The sequence below is a fragment of the Theobroma cacao genome, chromosome 4, assembly GCF_000208745.1.
Source record: "Theobroma cacao cultivar B97-61/B2 chromosome 4, Criollo_cocoa_genome_V2, whole genome shotgun sequence".
Classification (NCBI taxonomy): domain Eukaryota; kingdom Viridiplantae; phylum Streptophyta; class Magnoliopsida; order Malvales; family Malvaceae; genus Theobroma; species Theobroma cacao.
Genome location: NC_030853.1, coordinates 2,766,406 through 2,789,229, shown reverse-complemented (window position 1 = coordinate 2,789,229; position 22,824 = coordinate 2,766,406). Strand labels below are relative to the sequence as shown.

The 22,824-nt window shown below is 34.9% G+C and overlaps 3 protein-coding genes across 5 annotated transcripts; all 3 read right to left on the bottom strand.

Annotated features, from left to right (window-relative positions):
• On the bottom strand, positions 1,889-7,245 carry LOC18601084. Of its 2 annotated transcripts, none has more exons than XM_018119591.1 (6): positions 6,960-7,245; positions 4,534-6,258; positions 4,167-4,418; positions 3,716-3,796; positions 2,807-3,334; positions 1,889-2,694 (listed from the first exon to the last, which is right to left on the bottom strand). In XM_018119591.1, exons 2-6 carry the CDS (start codon positions 5,821-5,823, stop codon positions 2,638-2,640), a joined length of 2,208 nt encoding a protein of 735 aa, XP_017975080.1. In that variant the 5' UTR covers positions 5,824-6,258; positions 6,960-7,245; the 3' UTR covers positions 1,889-2,637. The 2 variants fall into 2 exon arrangements, with proteins under 2 accessions (XP_017975080.1, XP_007031964.2); XM_007031902.2 differs by having other exon boundaries at positions 4,534-6,261; positions 6,960-7,106.
• LOC18601083 (probable inactive shikimate kinase like 1, chloroplastic) lies at positions 9,255-11,960 on the bottom strand. Of its 2 annotated transcripts, none has more exons than XM_007031899.2 (10): positions 11,697-11,960; positions 11,352-11,392; positions 11,010-11,064; positions 10,837-10,909; positions 10,656-10,743; positions 10,398-10,480; positions 10,177-10,303; positions 9,951-10,029; positions 9,811-9,875; positions 9,255-9,701 (listed from the first exon to the last, which is right to left on the bottom strand). In XM_007031899.2, exons 1-10 carry the CDS (start codon positions 11,896-11,898, stop codon positions 9,633-9,635), a joined length of 882 nt encoding a protein of 293 aa, XP_007031961.1. In that variant the 5' UTR covers positions 11,899-11,960; the 3' UTR covers positions 9,255-9,632. The 2 variants fall into 2 exon arrangements, with proteins under 2 accessions (XP_007031961.1, XP_007031963.1); XM_007031901.2 differs by having other exon boundaries at positions 9,951-10,017.
• Positions 14,138-19,680, bottom strand: LOC18601082 (uncharacterized protein At2g33490). Its single transcript, XM_007031898.2, has 11 exons — positions 19,199-19,680; positions 18,425-18,497; positions 17,944-18,018; positions 17,267-17,328; positions 17,081-17,149; positions 16,903-16,931; positions 16,618-16,825; positions 16,276-16,503; positions 15,823-15,876; positions 14,653-15,679; positions 14,138-14,553 (listed from the first exon to the last, which is right to left on the bottom strand). The coding sequence occupies exons 1-11, from the start codon at positions 19,310-19,312 to the stop codon at positions 14,543-14,545; spliced, it is 1,950 nt and encodes a 649-aa protein (XP_007031960.2). The 5' UTR covers positions 19,313-19,680; the 3' UTR covers positions 14,138-14,542.

Sequence of the window (22,824 nt, the reverse complement as noted above, 5' to 3'; positions counted from 1 at the left end):
CTCCCTAATCAGACTCAGTGAAAACTTCAATCAAGATTAAGGTTTACAACCATGTGAAAGAATAGAGATATGAAGGAAAAAAAGTAATGATTTAGACCGTCAGATGTGATGCCTGAGACATTTGTTGATGGATATAACCTTTGACCATCATCTCTCTCTCTCTCTCTTTTATTTTGGCTTTTTCAATTGTGATTGATTGGCAGATAGTAACTGATATTCATCACCATTATGGAAAAATGGCTGTTGAAGCCTAACTCTTTATAGTTAATGATGCAAAGTAAAGTCATTTGAGCCAGAGTGAGATTGCTGCCTATATTCTAGCTAAGACCCCCATAAACTAGAATCTAGCACACAGTTTAATGTGTTTTTTCTCTCACAGTATGTAAGCATTAGGTTTAAAACCATCCTTTTTGATTCAGCATTTATCATTCCAAAGATCATTGGCAGGTTCTTGATATATTTTTTTGTTTGGGTTAAAGGATTCTTGATTCAAGTCATAGTCAAGTCTAGGGAAAGTTATAATCTGTCAACTGTCAAACACCTTTCTTCAAAAATAATTCTTGGCAACCTTTTTTTTTATAATGTATTTTTCTTTTACTACTAGTATGTAATACTATAGTGCTATATATATATATATATTTCAGCTGGTACAATGGCAGTGCCCATATCAGTTTCCTGATTGCCTTGCTGAGGGGAGTTCTGGGCATGGGACTCACTATGACCCTCCCATGCAAAGGGCAGATGACCTCATCTCCCATGGCAAGATATGATACGTGTAAGGCCTATGATTCACAATTCACAATGGAAGGGCCACCTTGTCCAATCAATAACAAGAACAAATAATCAACAGCCATTCTGACTCTAACAGAGAACCATCTACCCTCTCAAATTTGAACATTGGCCTAGTTTGTTGTAGTACCTGTACAATTCCCTTTTTTTTTTCAGTTTAAAATTCAAAAAAGAAAAATAATAAGGGAAGCAGGAGAGAAATATGGGCAGAATGGGAAAAAAGGAAAGTGGGATTTTTGGATGGGAATAAAGGACAGCAAGTGGCAACACGTCCCTCCTTCCTTGTTATGTCAGTGACTGCCCCAAATCTCCCACTCCCTCTTTGTTAGTTTCTGTAAACAGCTCAGCACAGAGCCCTGGAATCCTCCCTCAGTTTAGGCAAGGATAGGGACACGTTCGAAGGGTATGATTGGTGGAGACTCAATCAGCCAATCATCAAACAGAGAAAGAGAGAGAGTGTGTGTGAAAGAGATTCCCTGTGCAATGCATGAAATGGGAGTATTGTGGAAAGGGTTCTTTGGCCATTCACTGAGTGGATGTGAACGTGAGAGATTGAGATTGACACTTGATATTTAAGCTTAGTCTTGAGTATATATGGCTTTGGCTAGTGAGAGCCTCCGACCGATAGGCTCCAGCACCAAAAACCAGAGATTTTGAGAGAGCCCCAACTCTCCAGTGGGTTAGGGTTATTGGGGTTTCCCTTTAAAGGGCTGTTCTAGGTTAGCTTAGAGATTCGAAAGCACAGCAAAGTCCAATCCATTTTTTGAACTTTCTGTGTTACTTTTCGAGTGATGCTGCCACATTGTACTGTGTTGTGATATCTCTTCAATCTTCTGGGATAATCCTTTTTTTTTTCTTTTAACTCCATATGTTAGCTTTCTTTTCCCCCTTAATGCCATGCACTTGATCAAAATCCATTTGGAGTCTACAAGGACTACAAGTTAGACGATCCAAGCAACCTTATACAAAAAAAAAGAAAACAAAAAGGAAGAGACAGAAACTTGGAATGACATCTAGGAGGTAGAGTCCCCCCTAAATTCTGTCACCTAAATCCAAGATAAAATTTGCTATTTTCTGGAGTAGACTATTGGAAAGGGTATGCAACCAGAACGACTTGTTACTTTTTCAGAAAGAAGAATTGCTTCCAGGGTAAACATACGAATACATCTAATTCTGTTCAGTTCATAAGGAAATTGTTAGCAAGCTTGTACAATCGAAAAAGATTATGGTTATGGTATTGATCTCCAAGGAATTGGGGTTCAGAAGGACGGTTGCATGATAAATCCAGACGTAGACCAGCTTGGTTCATTTTGTCAGAGTTGTTGCTAAGATATGATTTACACCAGACACGGCCTGTTACCCAGTGCCCAAGACAGTGAACAGGCCTTTGGAAGCATTGTGGAACTTGGGCTTCATTTCATCCGACATGGCATGGACAACTGGCAGATTGGTCAGTGGACTCAGGAAGCCCAAATACTTCTCCGATGACTTGGCCTTTCAGGCACTGCTTTTTTCCCGCTATCTATAGTTTCCCTTCTTTTCTCTTTCACTCCTATCACGGAGGAGGTTTTTGTTCTGCTTCAATTCCTATGTCTAGTCCAGAAAGTTTTTCCTCTTTTGCTGCATGGAAGTTCTTTCCGGAGAACGGAAAAATATTCACTGTTTTCAACAAAGCCAGGAAGGCAGTTTTAACAGTTTTTAACCCATCAAATTATTAGGGAGTAATGGTATATACAGGTCATTCAGGGTTAGTGCCATTTCGAGATGAGATGACTGAAATGAAACATGTGATAACTATGTACAAAGTCGGCCAAAGAAAGCATGCTTTTGCGATGTAAATTAGATGTTTCAGTTGCTGATATGGAAGTATCTTGGATCTTCTGGATAATGGTATTCCACGTTCAACTGCCATCAGACAGCAACAACCTCATTAGACAGATGGGGAAACTGTAAAATCTAAAGAACCTGCTAGAGAGTTAGTATCTATATAAATACAAAGAAAGTGTAAATTACATACCTTGCCCTCATCAGCATCTGAATGGCGTTGAGGGAACACCACTCTCAAGTCATTGTATAAATAGAATCTCCGATCCCCATCCTTGTCAGAGCCAACCTTTTGTGGCACTGACCCAGGATCAGATTTACATCTCTGAAATGACTTTGAACATTTTTTAGGGGAAGGGCATAGAAATCGGAGATGAAGAGCATAGCGCAGAGAACCAGCACCGTTAGTATTTTCATTGATCTTAGCACAACCATGGGAATGTTTCCGGTCAGTTTCGTGAAATGCATCAATGCAGGTGTAGTCCTTGCATTGGTCATTGTTGCAGCCAGTCATTTGTATTGATTCTGGTAAATCAGAGCCTTCACTGCCTTTAACTTCACTACTGTCCATTCCATCTCTGTTATAGCATAAAGGAGAATTTTTCTGTGAGGTTGACCTCACCTTGTCTTGGACTTTGCTGTCAGAACTTATCTGCCCCCGTTTCAGCTCTGCAGAATTTGGAACAGAAGATGCTAGGGTAACCTTCTGGCGCAAGAATGTCTACTTTGATTTGAACAAGGGGAAAGAGCTTATAATTAGAAACTTCATCAAACTGAATTGTACAAGCAGATATATGATTAGAAGAATGAAACTAAATGGCAGTGTCCTAAGACATTCAGTATTTTCACCAGAATTGCACCCATTATGCGAAGCACAAACATCTAAAGAACAAATAGCCACCCATGACAGCAACTGAATAACAAAACAAAACTGAAAATTCAACCCTTTCACTGCATTTTAGTCAAGCATATTTATGGAATAATGATAGTCTGTAAAGTGCACAGATTTAGTAAAGTAAGATTTATATCACTAGAGTAACATTCGAAACTCTCAAATGGCTAACCAAGATATAAAGACAACGCTGATTAAAATTAATATTACCTTGGTACCAGCTGGCATGTCACTCAGATCATAGTTGCAAAGGAAAGTATGAAGAGGTGTTTTCTCTGGATTGCTAAGAACCTGCATATCAACCAAGCAAGGAGATATGAAACCCATTTCTGACATAATACTCTAGACAGGATAAGGATATCATATAAAGTCCATAGCCGAATGCAATTTTAGAAGGTCCTAAAACAAATTAGTTAGGAAAAGAAAAAAGCAAAAAGAATGGGCCACTAGGATACCAAAATCCCATGAAGGATGTCATATTAACCTGGGCTGAACAAGGTTTTACATGCAAATCCTAACTAGAGTGAAAAAAATGCCAGGCAAAGACTACAAATCAGTGGCAGGCCTTTTTGGTCAATTAGAATGGTCATATTTGAGTTCAGAGAGATGATATCATGCTGTAGAACTGGACCAAAGCTTCAAGTTTGAGAGAAGCATATACCAATTGTATGCGTCCTTTCATAGGAATACGCAGCCGGCTTCTTACAGGATGTGATCCATCATTGCTAAGGCCTCTAACCAACTTCTGATCCCGGCACTTATTTGACAACGAATTCCTTGAAAGATCTATGGATGCATAATAGAGTAAAATGCAATCTCCATCCACACTGGTTACTGAAAATGGAAGTTTCTGTGCTTGTGGTGAGAAGGTCCCACCAGTTATGCTTAGAACAGCTAGAAAACCATCAATCCTCTATGCATAGAAGACATAAGAGCAAGCAAATGAGTGATGCAGACATCTGTGAATAACAATGTCTGCCACAAATTCAGAATAGAACAAGGTAATCCAACTTAACATTACAACTAACCTGACTGAGTTTTCCAGAAAAGAACCTTCCAGACAATAGGGACTCCTCAAATGAACCAACCAAGGATCTTCTAACAGGAAGTCCACTCAAACCTTTGATGAATCTCATACATGGAGATGTGGGGGCTGATTCTTGATACAGAGGCCAGCTCAATCCAGCAGCACTTTCCAGAGAAGAAGGGCAAAACTCTTTGTGCAAGAAACCAATATCTTCAAATGATCTGCTTGTAATCTCAAACTCCTCTTCTTCAGGGGCAAACATAATACCAGAGTCAAACCTTTCAACTGTTTGTTCTTTATTCCTTAAGGTTGAATAACAATCATCTATATCGCTTTTAAGATTCCCATAACCTCCTGCAGCTGTCATCCTCTCACTGAACTTTGGACCAAGTGGTGATAAAGAAACAGGAGGTGAGGTTGCCAATTGGGGGGATACAGTTATTGCTCCACTTTGAGACCTTACCTTAGTTGATTCTCGGAATTGATCAAACCCAGGCGAGGATAAGAAATTACGAGAAAGGTGTGGTTCCTTGTTTTCCAGCAAAGGACCATCTGTGAAAAATATAGATGCAGTTCCAGCTTTGTCATTTGAAATGTTTCTATGTTCCAAGCAGCTAGATAAGGACCAGGATGATGTAGTGAAATTCATTTTGCTGCCAATATTTGCTTTCTTATTGTCTTGTGACACAGAGTCCGAATGCTTATGAGCTAAGGAAGAGGAGTTTATCTGTGTTCTGCTGTAGCTAATGTCCAGAGGGTCACCGTTAAATTGATCCGAGAAAAGCATGCTATTTAATGGTGACAGTAATCGTTTCCTGACTAATGACCCACTGGACTCTGTTTCATTAACTCTAACACCAATAGCAGAAGACTGAACATGATCACTAGAAACTCCCTCTACTACCTTACTTGTTCCATGTGATTCAAAACCCACAATCCTAGAAACAGGGTTTCGGGCTTTCTGTTCACTTCTAGGAGTGGCAAAAGATCCAACCACATTGGCAGAGCCAATCTTCAGTCCACGAGCATTGGATGAAGCATTCATTTTCCCTTCAATTCTGATAGTATCATCTGAGAACTTTGAAAGCTCCAAAGACGTTTTCCTTTGAAAATCTCCTAGTGAAGAACACAAAGAATCCCCAATACTCTGGCTCAAACTTCCTCTCTGCATTCCATCTAAATCACAGGTGCTGACACCTGCAAACCGTGGTGGACTTTGCAAAAAAGCACCCACAGAGGCAGCTTCACCTTCCTCAGCACTATCATCTGAGGAAACTTGTGGCAACCCCATTGCTAAAATTGCAGAGAATGGTCTACCGAGTTAATCCAAATGGAGCTAAATAAGTTATCCTTCCTCTTCCTTACTCACTCGAGTTTGCCTTTACTACTTTAATACAATTCAGAATTTTCTAATCAGTTCTAATTGATCAAAATTCCATCTACAATATAACAGATAATGCGATTCAAGTCTCCTAATCCTAACAGTGTCACTAAGAAGCAATGAAATGGTTCCAACAAAACTAGCTCCTAAGAACACATAGTACTATGTATCTACTAATGGCATCCACATTTCAGCTGCAATTCGCTTACGAGCCTCCATTGAGAAAGCCAAAAACAAATTAACTATCCATCGATAATGAGTAGCACAGATCTTCTGACCTCCAAACCAGCAAGTGACAAAGCACAAAGAATTCATGTTGCTAACAAAGATAATCACCACAATTGCCTGCTGGGAATTTCCAATAAAATAAATTAGCCGAACAAGAAAAAAAGAAAGATCAAAACCGTCAAAACTTAGCTTATGCATTGAGCAGGGTACCAAATTAGACTCCATCAAGTACTAATTTAATCCCACATAGGTTTAAAACTCTACAATCGAACAACACTATTCCATAAAGAGATAAACAAGGCGATGAAGACTGAGATGAGACAAATGCAATGTTCCTTAAACAGCTCCTTCGATCAACATAAATGAATCAACAGAAAAGTATCCAATTTTAAAACCAAAATGAGAGCAAAAAAAAAAAAAACAACTAAATAACCTCAAAATCAAGAAAAATTCCCATCAACCATGGATCCAAATGAAAAGCATACTTGAAAACTGAAAACCCAGAATTTGTTTTCGACCAAAACATAAACAAACTAACGAATGACAAACAAAAAAAAATAAAGCCCGTAAAGGCTTAAATTGATTCCTTGACACCACTGAAACTGGGTTGCTTTCACGGCACACATTCACCAGCATCAACCAGAAGCAAAGCTTATTAAGTTATAAACATCAGCAATAAATATATAAATTCACCAAGTTAAAAAAAAGCAGATAAATTAAAGAAAACCCAATCTTGATCAGCAGAATTCTGAATCAAAAAGACAAAAAATATATATGCAAAGAAATAATCAACAGATTAAAGTGATTAATAGACGCACCAATAAGAAAAGGTTGTGATCAAGGACTCTGCTAGATAAATCATTTGAATGATCTGCTCATGAATAGATAATGTTTTATCTACCCAATTAAAATGGAAGAGTAAGTAAAAAGATTGAACTTTTATTATTCAAAACAACAAAAAATTGAAACTTTAATTGTGATTTAAATTAAAAATGGAAGCTTTAATGTCAAAAATTTTCTTCTTTTGCGTCTTTTAGGGGAAGGAAGAGGAGGAGAAAAAGAAAGGGAAGGCAATGTTGAGAATGTGAGTGGGAGAATGACACCCATGTCTCTCTGGACTCTGCTTATAATCCCAAAACATAAAAATAAAAAATAAAAAAATAAATCAAAGTTTGAAGTAAAATGGAATTTACCATCCTCTTTACAATAATCCCCTATTTTTGCTCTCTTTTATATTTCTCTTATTATTATTTTTTAATTTTATTGCTGTAATTAATTTGAACCCAAAACCTTCTTTTTACTTTTCTTCTTTTCTGTTCTCAGCTTTTGGGAAATTTCCAATTGTAAAGAAATTCAGGAGGGAAATTCCTTTTTTTATCTTTCTGTTTTTACTTTTTTTTACTTTTTGCAATTTATTTATGATCTTTTTCATCTTTTTGTGTGTATAATTGTTTTTACCATGGTTTAAGATGTTATACTTATCCATTATTCAAATTATTAAAAAGATTCAGATATTTTTAATACTTTTAAAATTTTATCGAATGCCATAGTCCATAGTTGATATAACAAATTTCAATATTAAAAAATATATTAGTTAATACTATTTATGATAATATTTTAATTTATAATTAATACCATGAATTTCAATACATTGGGAGATTTATGATATTTTTGGTTAGCTTAACTTAGGACGCAATGGTGTGCAGTTAGGACATGGAATCATGTTCCTTTCTTTTTTTTTTTTTCTCTTTTGTTCTTTTCTTTATTAAGGAACCCACCACAAAGTAAGTTTTGACTGGGAATTTTCTGTCAAAAATGGGTGACCTTGTAGCTAATTTGATTAGATTTTTTAAGCACAACATGGGAATTTTATTAATCCTATGTTTGATGCAAGTTCAACTTAAGACACCCAAGTTGGCCTTGTACCATCAAAATCCAAAGGTCCAACCAACTAGGTAGCTGGAGGGCACCCTGGAACCCATAGTTACAAGATGGCTGTTTGACCCTTTCTAGTTTCTATTACTACTAGAAAATTGTATTATGCAATTCTAGATACCCCACCCACCAAATTTGCCTGCCTTTTTACCTTTGATTTTTCTCTTCATTTTTGTTCTATTACCCTTTTGTCTTGCATGTATCTTGATTCAGATCTTCATTCTACCTTTACCAAATTCTTTCTACCCTCATTTCTTCTTCTTTTCTTTTGTTTTCTTTCCAGGCAAACTGAATTTTCAAACTATTGCTTGTTTGAAAATTTGAGAATGGGGTCATGATCATGTAGTATAGGCATTTGAGCAACGAGGCGGCAACAGTCATGAACTTGCTAACACCTGCCAACACGAATAGAATTCTCTATAACACGTGGCATAAAGACAAGAGACCCATCTGTGTGTTGTTGGTTCGAGGCTCCCCAACCAGAGGAGACAGGATGGTGTGGGGGTCAATGAGTCATCTACTCGGTTTGTGATGGTAATTGTAAATAGCAGCCTACTTTCTTCTTCCAAGTTCTACCTAACCACAATCACAGAAATATAAATTTTGAAAAAAAATGAAAAATAAAAAGATGCATAGAAACAGTACTTTTGCTGCTTTTTAGGCATTCTCGCATGGTGGCATAACAAAAGTGTGAAGGCTTATCTGGATGAAAGGTTATAGGAAAAATAAACGTGAAATGAAGCTAAAAATTGGAGGAAAATTATGGCCTAGGTACCCCAGACTTGGTATCAGTTAGGTGCTATGGAAGCTTGATGCATGCCCATCACGTAACTCAATTCTCACTTTCTAGAGCTGCTTGACTTACCAAAATTTAGTTGTTCTGTCAGAATATTGGTGACCAGAACTTCCCAATAGCTGTTATCATATTGTTGAAGTTCATTAAAGCTTCTAATTCTTGGCTTGGGATGAAACAATTCTATAACAATTCTATCTGTTTGATGTTTCTCTTCATGGATCTTTACAAGTTGTATGAGACGCTTGCAAATGGCAGCAAGTCTACGAACATCATTTTGAGTTCTCAACCCATATTTGCCCATCATTTGTTCTAAGATTAGCTTCAAGCAAGAGGCTTCTCACAAATGGAGACCATGCACTTTACCTGTGAACTACCGTCCTGCTAGAAATTAGGTTCACACAATGCATTTCATTGCGATTAGTGCAGTACAGAGAATTGGGTTCAAATTGGAGAAAAATACAGCATACAGTACTTCAATTCTACAATGGTTCATGGCAACAGACATGATAGTAGCATTGCCTTGCAGATTGCCATGGACCATTGTAATATGAACAAATCACCCTGTAGTCTTCTGGCATGTTTATCTATACAGATCATCATAGCATCTTCTAAACTTTAAACCTAAACTGTAACAAGCTAAAAAAATGAGTTTAAAAGAGTACCAAAGACAAACACCGCAGCAAAATCTGTTCATACAAAAATTTTATGAGGTAAGTTGCGTAGAAAACATTATGAGTGATGAAAACATATTCCCTGTTGGTTAAAATGGTCTAGCTGCTTCTTCCATCATCTTTTTTACTCTTGTAAGTCTCTCTATCTCCTTGAGAACCTGAAAATATCACAGAAAATAAAACAGAAAGCTCCGTTATTAGTAACTTAAAAACTATATTTAATGCCAAAAAGAAGGGTTAAAAATGTTTGCATGTAGGTTTCTCCACCTCCATAGTAATGTCTTCTTTTGACACTACATCCATGTCCTCGTAACCTAGCTGATATGCTACTTCTGCTAAGAAGAAGCTGTTAGAACCAAGACTATATGGTTTATGGCATAAAAGAAACAAAAATCACAGGGATTTACTTTGAATGGAAACAGTTGCATCAGCCGTGGCATATCCACTTCTCATGTCTTCATAAAGAGCTGTTAGCTGGGACAAAACCTATCATCAGTTAAGAACCATCAGCAATCGGCGAGAAGCAGATGCCAGATAGAATGTGAGAGTTTAAACAAAGCAGCCTCTTTAAAGTACAGTTGTGAGGAAGAATGGAAAGGTGGTACAATTGAAATATTAGATCAAAGGCTAAACCTCAGAATAAGATCCAGAATTCACTATTTCTGATGACAAAAGTTGACTCTTCTTTTCAATTATTCCCTTGGCTACCATGTCCAAGGGCACATCAACCCATATCGAGATGCCATACCTTAGAAGTGCCCTATTTATAGTTAAGATAAAGTCAGATAAAACAAAGAACTAATACAAACTGAGAGAAACAATTAATTCCACAAATGGTGCAATGACAGTCATACAAATTAGTTGAACTTTGAACTGCACCATCACCAGCACACACCACTAGTCTACCCATGGATGATAACTGCTTCAGAACTTCAGTCTGCAGCAATATTTAAAAATGAATATAAGCCAGATTATTATGTATTAATCAACGCTCAGGAGCATTTTACTAAAGAATGCCTTCAGTAGATTGAAAACTGATTTACCAATCCTATTAACAGACAAATTTGCATTGTTAATTAACACATAGATATAGCAAACAAGAAAAGAGAAACCTCAGACCCCCGGAATCCTTTCTCATCACTCTCCTTTAAGGATATGGCAGCAGATTCACCCCCAGCAGCTTCCGAGACCAAAGCATCACTAGATATAGAAGAACCCAAAAACAAGTTAAGGTAATACATCTTGAATTATAAAAGCTATCCCTGATCATTCAGTAACAAGAGTATAACATACCTATCAAAGTAATAATATCGTAATAAATCTGCTAGCAGTTTCCCCAAACTGGATTTAATGGAGTTGTTCATCCCTTTTAATGTCAAATAAATAATCAGAAAACATGAATTAGAACCAAATGCTATTGGATTAAGGAGTTCAAATTCATTTCTCAGCATTAAGAAGATGCTTACCCACAAGAAATATAGAAGTTCCTCTCAGATCAGCGGATATATCCATTGCTTTCTTCTGAATTAGACTGAACAGTTAAAATGAGCACTTCAAACCACAAGAAAATCACCAAAGTAATTCCATTTTTTTAAAATAAAAATCCAAGATTTAGAATTGTGCTATAAATTTGGATCCTTTCAAAGTTCTTCTTAAATGAGTTGTCTTTCATCCAACTCAACCCAAGTTCAAAACTTTAATCTCAAAACAAGGTGAAAGGAGTAAAACAATTGCAATTTTCTTAAATTTCTCCCCCTTTTTTTCTCCAGAATAATAAAATGCAGACATATAACATAATAAAATCTGACCTTCAAAGCAATAGAGGGATCCACAGTAGCAACCTTTGTTGCTGAAAATCAGACGACAGCAAAGCATGAAACAAATGAGAAAGGACAAACTAAACTAGTAAGCAAAGTATCGAAATTGAAATTAACCAACAATCTAATTCCATTTGCATTACCAAAACCCAACTATTTCACATACAATCTCCACATAATAGCAAGCATAATTCAATCCAGCAATAGTTCCATGAACTTAACAAAAGCTACCAAAAGCCACGAAAAATTCAAAACCAAGATAATTTAATGAAATGGGTTGCTACAAAATCTAGTAAAAGGAGCATATTTTGTTTATGGGGGGGGGATTGAACTCACTGAAAGCTGTGTCATCAGAGACAGAGCAGTTGGTGGAGAGAGATTTTCGAGGGGGAGGACGAGAAATTGTGAGACTTTGAGAGAAAAGAGAAGTCCGTCGGTCGATTTTTGTGGAGAAAGAGTGTGGGAATTTTGGGTGCAAAACAGGATTGTGGAATGGGAGACTAGGGAGAGAAGAGTGAAGAATAGTTGCCATCTCCATGGAAGCAAAATCAGCTTTCTGCTCTGCTCTCTGCCTACCTTTGGATTTTCTTTTTTTTTTTTGTTTTTGGGTCCAGAACCTGTCATTGGAGTTTTATCCATAAAGAATTACAAGTATTTTAATTTATTTATTTATTTATTTGGAACAGATATTTGTAGGGATATATTAATTAGTTAACAAATTTTACCAAAGTATTTTTGATAAAACAACAAGTCATGCTGAACTAGGAACTTATTGATAATTTTTTATTGCTTAAATAATAAAATGTTATTTTTTTCTAAATTTTAGTGTTTATATATTTTTAAAATAAAANAATATTATTAATAATAATAATATATATATATATGTATATATATATATATATATATATTCATAATAGTTTGAACTAAAAAACACAATAAATCACCAAGTTTAAAATAAAGAAAATTGTGAGAAATGGTCAATCTCATAAAATTATTTCAAAAATAGAAGTTAGTTATTTTTACTTAATTTTTATCATGACTTTATAAAATTGTTTTTGAAACTATTTCGGATAAATTAAACCATTTATCACAATTTCTTTTCTTGATTTTTAACATGATGTGTAATAATTTTATTTTTAACATGATATGTAATAATTTTTTTTAATATAACATGTAATTTGGTCTCTATCTTTGTATTTTATTAAAACATTAGAGTTAAACACCTTAAACATAGCATGTAATAATTTTTTTTTTCCAACATGATGTATAAAATTTTTTTTTCTTTCAATATGGCATGTAATTTAGTGTCTATCTTTTTATTTTATTAGAACATAAACTATTGAAGTTAAACCCCTTAAACATGACATGTAATAACTTTTATTTTTTCAACATGACATATAACTTGGTCTTTATCGCTGTATTTCATTATAACATAAATTGTTGGAGTTAAATATCTTTAATATGGCATGCAATAATTTTTATTTTTAACATGACATGCAACAATTTTTTTAAACTTGGCATGTAATTTAGTCTTTATTTTTGTATTTCACTAAGATATAAACTCTTAGAGTTAAATACCTTAAATATAAAGTATAATAACTTTTTTCCAACATGGCATGTAACAACTTTTTTTTCAACATGACTTGTAACTTGATCTCTATCTTTGTATTTCACAATGACATAAACTCTTAAATTAAATACCTTAAACATGACGTGTAATAACATTTTATTTCGACATGAAGTGTAACAACATTTTTTAAACATGACATATAACAATATTATTTTTTAAACATGACATATAACTTGATTTCTATCTTTATATTTCATTAAAACTTAAACTTTTGGAATTAAACACCTTAAGTATGACATGTAATAATTTTTTTTTCAACAAAACATATAATAATATTTGTTTAAAGTTTTTTAATTCATCCTTTCGTCGGAGGTCTTGCAACAACTGCATACCACTCGTACATCCTTAAAATTGTAGTTATCAAGACTTTGGGATCCTTTAGTAGCAACCCCACCAATTAAAGAAAAGAAAAACAAAAAACCCATCAAAAACCAAAAAAATTTAAATATTTTGTCTCCACTTCTCTTTTTGTTTTTCTCCATTTGTTCATTTGTGTGTATGAAAAGATAATTATGATAATGGCTCTTCTTTTTTTATTTATTTATTATAATTTAAATATTTTGTTGCTAGCTTTTATACCTCTATATCGTTGTTTTTACATAGTAGTGGTATTGATTTTTTCTATGTAAAAAATAATATTTTTTTCAACACATATACTTGAATATAAAGAAGTTTCATTAAAAGTAATTTTATTTAAATATATTTTTTTTAATTAAAAACTCTTAAAATTAAGAAGAGAGATATTTCGAAAACACCTTATCTTTTAGAGTTAAAAAAAATCACCCCCCTTAAAATACCCATCAATTATAATATTATAAATATAAAATATTACTAGATTAAAAACTCAAACCCATTTATTTAATTAAAAGTGAAGAGGTGACCCGCTGCAACAACCTGACCCAACTATAAATAGGCTTGAGCAACCGCCTACATTGGTCCAACCACAAACGGCCCAGCACACTCCTTACAGGCACAAATAGAAAGGGACTTGAGCGGAACAAGGCTAAATGGGCCAGAAAGCCCATTAATAGTACAAACAAAAATTAAAGCCCATCTAGCTCAACCGTAAATGGGCTTAAACAACCCATTAAAGCCTAATCAGAGCCAACTATAAACAGATGGGAACGATCGCTAAAGGGAAACAAAGTTTGGTACCGGTGGATCTTGCAACTCCAATCCAATATAAATGCACTAATTATTGTGGCATCATGATTCATGCTACAAGAGAATTTGCGTGGCAAGGCTTTCAAATGCCTGACAAATGCAAATGCCAAATCCTTTCCCCCTCTTGGTGCTTCCTCAGCAGCGTACATCAAAGAACTAAAAAAAAAAAATGTACAAAAATTCCTCATGTGAAGAATATACGTTGATATGTAACATTGACTCAAATCTTGTCGCGTTTAGTTCTCATCATCGCTAATAGATGGCCAGCAAAGATTGAGATGAGAACCTAAACACTTCGCTAAGCGTCATATTTACAGACCTACGCCAAAGTTTATGGATAACTGAGACCTGAAAATTTTGACCCGGTGGAAATGAATCAAGGTTTATGTCAGCTCCCACCTGCATCAAGTCAAAATGATTTCCCTTATAATTTGCAACTGCAGTTGAAGTAAAACATTTAACTTGTGGAAAAAGTTAACAGAAGCAAGCTCTGATTACCTCTGATTTGGCCAGAATGAGATGCCACTTCAGAAACACCTGGTATTGTTTTGATGTTTCCAATGGAAATGGGCGTCAATGGAGGGGATGCAACGTCTCCATCCTTCTCTGAAACTTGTGGAGTCTCCAAAAGCCTGGAAACATGAATCGCCATTGCTCTTTGATTACTAGAGGGTATAGAGAAACTTCGAGGGACAACCAAAGGTGGAGTCGGAAGAGGAGACGCTCCACTTGATGTCAGTGAAGGAATATTACTTGTAGAAACCTCATGATTTCTTGAGACTAGTGGAGCAGAGTGACCAATCAAGGCAGGAGATTTTGCTGGCTTGGCAGCTGAACTACCAGGAGGCCTTGGAAGCTCATGAAGCTCATTTATCCTAGGTGAAGAGACAAGGGGAGGTGAAGCACTTGGGGATACTTTTGGAGGTGATAAGGGTTGCGGAATTGGCAAATGAGAAAATGCTGCAGAAGCTAAATGGGGAAGTTCAGCAGAGGGAATGGGACCCGTCGCAGATAAAGGCTTTGTTGGCAATTGTTTACTAGTTAATGGACCAGAAACAGCTTTTCTTTTTATCTTTTTGACTTCAGAGGAAGTATCCAACTGGGTAGGTACTGGTCCTTCGGACAAAGGAGGGGGTAGTTGTGTAGAGGTATTACTACTGTTGCACTCCTTGAAGACAGACTCAGATTTCCAGATGGTAAACTCTGATTGACCATCACCAGAATCCTTCTCATGTTTCTTTTGCTCTAGTGGGGAAGAATGCCACAAATTGTGTGGACGTCCAGCTACATTTGTTGGTCTGGTGGGGGGAATTGGGCTAATTATTCTTGAAGAGAGTGCACTCTTTGAATCATTTGGTGTTGGAAGCACATATGTGTTAGACTTCCTGGTAGATGACTGCAGCATTTGTTTTACTCTTTCAGCTGGATCAAGCTTCCTTTCAGGAAATATGGGAGCTGAATAGCTACCCACTCTATGCTCCCTACTTGAGACCAGAATATCCCCATGGCTTTTCTCCAGGTTTACCTACAGGCAGACAATAATAAAAAAAAAAACACCTCAAAAAAGGCATATTACAAGCAGCAAAACTAACAAAGTTAAAAAATTCATAATTCTGAAAGCCTGTTGTTTCACAAAATACAGCCAAAAACATATGAACAGAGATTTACCTCTGCATTTTCCATCTTTGAAGTTTGAGGAAATAAACGACCTATTTCATCTACCTGGAGAATATGCCAACATAGTTTTAGGTATAAAACGAAGGTGTCAACACACACCCACAAATGGTTATTGATAAAAGCTCAATGAACAAAAGTCACAAAAATAATAATTACATCATCCCCCTGTGTTAGAACTAGAATGAATTGAACCACTGAACTGGCCAAAACAAACTATGATTTGTATGGAATTCTGGCTGAGGGAACCAATCCCACTAAACATAAAAGAATGGGGAAAATAGGGGAAAGAAAACAGACAACAGAGACATATGGAAAGTTCAAGTAGATAAGTTTTGGACATCATTTATCCAACCCATTAATGTCTGAGGGATGCAACTCTCACTTACAAATTGACCATAACAGCTTGACATGTGAATTAAATTTACAGTAGCATAAGAACCTGACCTCCATTGAATTCCTTGATGCAGAAGTAACATCAAGCCCCTTCTCATTTGCTCTATAGTCAAAACTCAATTCCCCATCTTCGTTTGGGTCATAGGCAAGCTCACCATCTTCCCCATCATCATCTTCAAGGCCAGAGAACTGGTAATCAATGTGTTGCTGTTCTGTAACCTGCCTAACATGAGGCTCAATAGCCTCAAGTGATTTAAGTCCTTTCCTAAAGAAATTCAACTGCAGTCAAAAGAGAAAGAGAAATAAAAAAAAGGAGGAGGTTATCAGCATTGAACTTATGATAAGGTAGACGCTTCTGACATTTCAAACTTTTGGTAATAAATTAGAAAAAACCTGAGCTGCATGGTGACGGGCAGCTTGTGTTAGAAGACTTCTGGATTGCCCTTGCTTCAGAGATTTCAACCGGAAAACACAAAGGGTTGCCACTTCATCATATTCATCGCGAGCAGTTTGCAATTGCTGCAAAGTGAGAGTTTCGCCTTTTCCACCTTTTAACCTTCCTTTTTCTTTTTGTTGTGTTACCATGTATTCATAGACATTTCTGAAGATCATGAACCAAATTCAGAAAAGATTTACCACAATCAAAGCAAAATAAGTATGCAGAGAAAATTGATGTACCTTTTTTCATCACACTGCCGTTTCATATCCTGGACCAGCAAACAAGAGAAAGCCACTAAGCATGATAGACTTACAGGAATTTTTATGAAGGTAAAAGAGTTATACTGTTCATGTAAGAAATAATGTTGAAAACTTCTGATTTCCTAATTAAATAATAGAGAAATCTAGATGAGCAAACCTCAACAGTCCTAAGCTCATTGAGAAGTGACTCTGATGGGTTTGTAATTGTCAGCAATATATGTGCACGCTGAGACACAAAGAGCATCAAGAAAGGTTCAAATAAAGGGATTGTTCCAAAACACAACATATAAAAATTGCTGGAAAAGTTTAGTTTGTTCAATTTACAAATAAGATTAACACTCACATAGTTATCCACAAGTTTCTGGAGTTCAAACTGCAAGTTCCCCAACATTAACAAAATTCTACCTGCAAATAAATGCAATGTCATTACCTATATAGATACCATCTTCTGACACTCCCTTGCCATTCCACCAAAAGAATATAGGTAATAGTTGATAGTGAAGTATGCAAGCAAATAGTTACTTGATGATATCATTACACAATGCAGGATAAATATTTATAAAAGAAGAATCAAACTTTAAATAACTGAGATAGGATTGATGATTTTAACTAAAGGAGTGAAGCCGAAGACATGGAATAAGGCACATCGTTGTATGCAGTGCAGTGAAAGTTGCTATGTTCAAGTAGATATTCTGTCAAAGGTGTCCATGAGCACATGCAAGTTGAGCAGGGATATCCATGAATATAACTACATAATTAATGTCTTAAGGAGAGATTCAGACAGGACACTGACATAGCTTAAGTTCTCTAAGATGTTACTTGAACCAATTGGCAGATCTATTGCTACATGAAATCCACAGCTTACTCAACAAATAGGAATATTTCAAATGAAATGATCAATTCAGTAAAGCGGTTTAGCTTTTTGATCTCAAACTTCCATGTGAGATATTACACGACATTCCTACACCATTCATGATCTAATAGTGCAGGCAACTTAGGGAAGCAAAAGATTCTACTTACTGCTTTCTTCATCATCAGGGAGCACTCTTTTTTCCCGCAGACAGGAGCCCATTTCTTGCAGTGACTCTGAGAATTCTGAAAGAAGAAATTTTGTTAAAGTGGATTTATTCAACATTATGTTTCATAAAGCTTAATTTTCTTTGATTTCGCCGTAATCTAACACCTTGAGCAAAGGGACCCCTAGATCGTGCTACAGAGTATAAACAATAATTTCTTTCATGAAATTTTATGTGCCTATAAATTCATACAAATTCCACATCAGTAAACCTGAACATAGTAGGGAGTCATAAATACACAGCTGATATTGAAACATTTTTTATAAAACCCTATTCATGTTATTTCTGGAACTACCAGTTGCTTTTGGCTGGAAAAGCACCATCCAAAATGTATTTGGCATAGCCAATAATTTAGAAATACCAGGGTGATAAAACACAGTGAAACCTAACAATCAATATGACAACATAGCACACAGCATTATTACCATATGCACTGTTTGCCGTTGCTGCAGCCGCAGAAAGTAAGCTATCATAGCAATTTCTCATGTCTTGCATATCCTGTAAACACATCCAAGAGGAAGAAAAAAAGTCCAATTATAATCTTTCGCATTTGCAAATTGACAAAGACAGCCTTCACGAAGCATTAGTCATTGAATAGCAATACAAATGCAGAACGCTTTCGCACTTCACAGCTGAAGCCTATGAGTAGTTTCATAACGGAATCTAACACTCCACTCTTTTCCTACTTAATTATCAAGAATATCGTATTAAACCCATCTACTAAGTGCTCATACACTATTTTATTAAGCACAGAAGCCTACAACTTCTTCATAGATATTGTAATCCAGATTTAGATGCTCTCCAACCCTTAAGCATTTCACATTTTCTTAACTAATTTGACATTTCCTAACATTAATGAGAAATAAAACATTTCCTAATTTACAATCTTCTAAACTTAATGGACCATAAAATCATGTCATTGCCCCATTAAAAAGAAATTACCAAACACGTATTCCTAATTTCTCGAAAATTAGAGAAGTAGAAACTCGCTCCACTCAACTCAACTCGGTCCAACCGATTCAATTACAGTTCCAATGGTATTCAAATCATTTCTCCACTTCAAAAATCGAAACAAGAGAATCGGATTCAATTCCCAATTAAGAAAATAAAATAAGATTAATCTGCATTTAAATCAAATCAAAGCTCAAACATAATTAAAAAAAGAAAAAGAAAAGAAAAAGGAGATAAAATAAAAGTACCTGAGCTGCTTGAGCGAGTTCATCCAAATGAGCCGAAGATAAAACATCTAATTTATCCTTGGCATCGTTCTTGTGAAGCGCAAATCTTCGAAGTTTATCAAACGAAGATTTCATTTCCAACAATAAAAATAAAAGAAAGAAAAAAAATTACAAACCCTAACGCAATGAGCCAAACACCAGAAGGAAAAAAAAAAACAGAAGGAAGGAGCGAGAGAGAGAAAATCCAAAAGCTCTTTTCGTTTCCTTTGGAGAATCCAAAATTCCTATAAATATATAAAAAATGAAAATCGAAGCTCTTTTTCGCGAATTTTAACTCCGGAAAATCTGAGCTACAGAGAGTGTGAAGCTGATTAATTCGATTCTTTCAACGGCATTAAAAGTGAAGCGTTTTTTCCCTTTCCATTTTTTATTTTATTTTTTTTTATTTTCTCTTTTTGTTGGTCAAAAAAACTGACTCTTAATAGATCAAAGAGAAGAGAGAGACGGAGCCGAAAACGAATATGAAGACTAAATGTTTGTTTTTTTCAAAACAATAAAAAAAAAAGGAATGAGAAATGATATTTAGAAAATTACACGTGTTCAGTAAGGGTTGTTTAGTAATTTGAAAAAATGATATCATGATCCAACGACCAGGAAGTACACAAGTGGACGCTGATGACGCATGGTTGAAAGAATTTGAAAAAAAATCTAATGCGCCGTTGAAAATTAGCTTCTGGCCCCACAGCCAACAAGGGATCCTTGAATCAGAGTGGTGATAGCAAGTTAAGAAAAAGTAGGTAGAGATGAAGGGGATCGAGGGGAAGTGTGAATCGAGTTTGACGTGGCGGTAGGAGAGTGGTTGATCTGGTGGCACGTGGATAATTGGACGCTAACAGTACAGGTTTCTAAACAAAAGGACGCGGTCAAAGTCAGATGTCGCTGACAAGGAAAGAAGAACACAAAAATGATCCATCATAGTTTGACCAGAGGTGGGTGGGTCAAATCTTCATTTGTTTTCATTTTTTCTCAATTGCCTTTTCTACCCTCCATTTTGTTTTTAATTAACAGCAAGATAAAGTAGAAAATTAGCAGATAATTTGGTTTTAATCATAGGATTATATAGGTAATTCCGTACTTCAAAATATCTAATCAAAGAGTTGGACTTTATTTTTGAGTTTAGAAATTTCTAAGTCAAATTTTAATAACAAGACTTATGGGATGATATTAAGTACCTGTTGTTATCTTATTGTACAACAATTCAAAACCTAAATCTCTTTTCGTCCTTTTATTGTTTTCTTTTCTTTCTTCCTTCTTGACTTTGACAATGATTAGGGTAAAAGTTATGAATTCGATGTATTTTATATTTAACATAAATATTTAATATTTTTTAGGATGAAAAATTAAATTTATAATAAAAAAGACTTTGTTTTAGTTTTTACTGCTATAATAAATGAGAATCTGGTATCGAACTATTCTATATTACTAACAATTTTTTTTATTTTGAAGGAATGAATGGTATGAGTTACCAGTAAATAATGTTCATTAATCTTCACCATGATGAGGTAAAAAATGTTGGTGGTCAGTAACATTGACTTCACTCACTTGATGCAATAACTAGTTGGGCCAACCTCAATTATAACCTCAAGGCTGATTTCTCTGGTTTTGCAACCCTTAGAGAGCCACCTTTTGCCCTAGACAGCAGGGAAAAGGGAAAGGGGAAAGGGGAAAGGTTATTGGGAGAGAGTCACTTTTATACGTTCTCCACACGGCAAGTTAGACAAGAAAACTATCTCTTTACCTTTGTCACTATTTACACAGGAATACACACCAAATTTGAGCACACAACTAAAATTTATGACTACTTGGCCACTCGGGGTCCATGACCACTGTAATAAGAGACAAAGTTAGTCAATTTTTATTAAAAAGTCAAAAAAAAAATAATGATTTGTTTGATATTTAATAAGAAAATTTTTTATATAAATACTTTATAAGAAAATTTAATATTTTCAATTATTTTGATAAATTATTGAAAATATTTTTTATTGTTTGATTCATTTTATGAAAAATATTATTTTTAACAGAATTATTTGGATGTTAAAATGATAAATAAAAGTTGATTACACAATAATATTGACATTGGTTTTCACTAATTTGGATCAAAATTAAAAATAGAAATAAAAATGAATAAAATCAATAGTGATATTTGCCAAAAACATTTAATCACGTACCTGTAATGAAAATAAACTCTAATTTTCAAAAAAAATTTCATCTCATCACTTTTTTACCATAAACACTATAAAAATATAAATATTCATCAATTATGTAAGATATCCAAAACTTATAATTATAAATGTGTATTTATTAAATGAAAATCATTGAAATATTTTTTATTATGACTATTAGTAAGATTTAAACCTATACTTATAAATGTGTATTCATCAAATGACCATCATTGAAATATTTTTTATTATAATTATTAGGAAGATTTATTCAATTTATAAATAAAAAATTTAATTGTGCTGAATGATTTCATTAATTTTTTTAATTTTAATAGTGTTGAATAATTTAAATATTAATATTTTAAGTTAAAATTTTTTTTAAGTTAACTATTAATATTTCTATTTTTAAAATTTTTTAAGTTAAATAGTAATGTTCATCAAATTTAATTTTAAAAAAAATCATCAAACTTATACTCATAGACTTAGTACAAGAGTGTTTTTGTTGTCCTTCAGAAAATGTCTTACGCTTTTCAAGCATTTTTTTTTTTTAAAGCATAAAGAGATTTCATTGATAAGAATGGGAAGAAGACTTCCTTTGTACAATTACCATGGCAGACTTCCATAGTAAAAAAACAAAAAGAGTATTGGTTAGTATGCCCATTCCTAGAAATGGTATACTTTCCCAATACACCTATTCAAAGACTAGAATCATAAGACTGAACACCAAGAACACAGAATCAAAGAAAATGACCTTAGTAATTCTTGATCATCAAGAAGCAAAAAGAGCATAAAAAGGTTCAAGAACCAGGACAGAATCGACGCATTAAAACACATATAACAGCCAGCATAACACTTCTTCCTCTGAGGCCACTTTACCTCTTCGCAAAATACAAAAAGGGGGGGTGACCTTTGTCATCCAGGCCCCATTGAAACATCGTGAGCTGAGCTCTCAAAAAATACCTGCCTTGAAAATAATATAGAAGGAACACTAAGAACGTCCAAAAGTTTTGCTCTTCATCATAGATATCCATGAAAGCAACCCAAAAACAAGAGAGACAAAAATTTAATCCGTTTAGTGCCAGAAACCATAAAGAAAACAAAGATGAACTGCCCAAAGGTATTGCCACAGGAAAAACAGAATCACAAACATGAACACAAAATTCACCCTAAACTGGCGAGAGGAACAGGAAGACATCTGCCCAACTAGCAACAAACTTTCCTAGGGTAGTATATTTTAACGAGGTCAACTTCTCTACCCACTCCCTCCTTGGCTAGAAGATCGGCTTCTTTATTCCCTTCCCTTAACGTATGTCTTATCTGCCAGTCATTCACTATTTTCTTTAAAACTTCGATGTGCAGCATCCATTTCCTCAGCCTCCAAAGTGTTTTGGAGGGTTCTTTAATCCATCTAATGGCATTTTAGGAGTC

Coding starts and splice junctions, on each gene's coding strand:
- LOC18601084 (XM_018119591.1), bottom strand. CDS start 5,823: ATGGGGTTGCCACAAGTTTCCTCAGATGATAGTGCTGAGGAAGGTGAA. Junction 4,419..4,533: donor TTTCTGGAAAACTCAGTCAG/GTTAGTTGTAAT, acceptor TTCTATGCATAG/AGGATTGATGGTTTTCTAGC. Junction 3,335..3,715: donor ACATGCCAGCTGGTACCAAG/GTAATATTAATT, acceptor AAATCAAAGTAG/ACATTCTTGCGCCAGAAGGT.
- LOC18601082 (XM_007031898.2), bottom strand. CDS start 19,312: ATGAAATCTTCGTTTGATAAACTTCGAAGATTTGCGCTTCACAAGAAC. Junction 16,504..16,617: donor CCCGTCACCATGCAGCTCAG/GTTTTTTCTAAT, acceptor TTTTGACTGCAG/TTGAATTTCTTTAGGAAAGG. Junction 15,877..16,275: donor CATCAAGGAATTCAATGGAG/GTCAGGTTCTTA, acceptor CATATTCTCCAG/GTAGATGAAATAGGTCGTTT.
- LOC18601083 (XM_007031899.2), bottom strand. CDS start 11,898: ATGGAGATGGCAACTATTCTTCACTCTTCTCTCCCTAGTCTCCCATTC. Junction 10,304..10,397: donor GTTCAAAGTTCAACTAATTT/GTATGACTGTCA, acceptor AACTATAAATAG/GGCACTTCTAAGGTATGGCA. Junction 9,876..9,950: donor TGCAACTGTTTCCATTCAAA/GTAAATCCCTGT, acceptor TCTTCTTAGCAG/AAGTAGCATATCAGCTAGGT.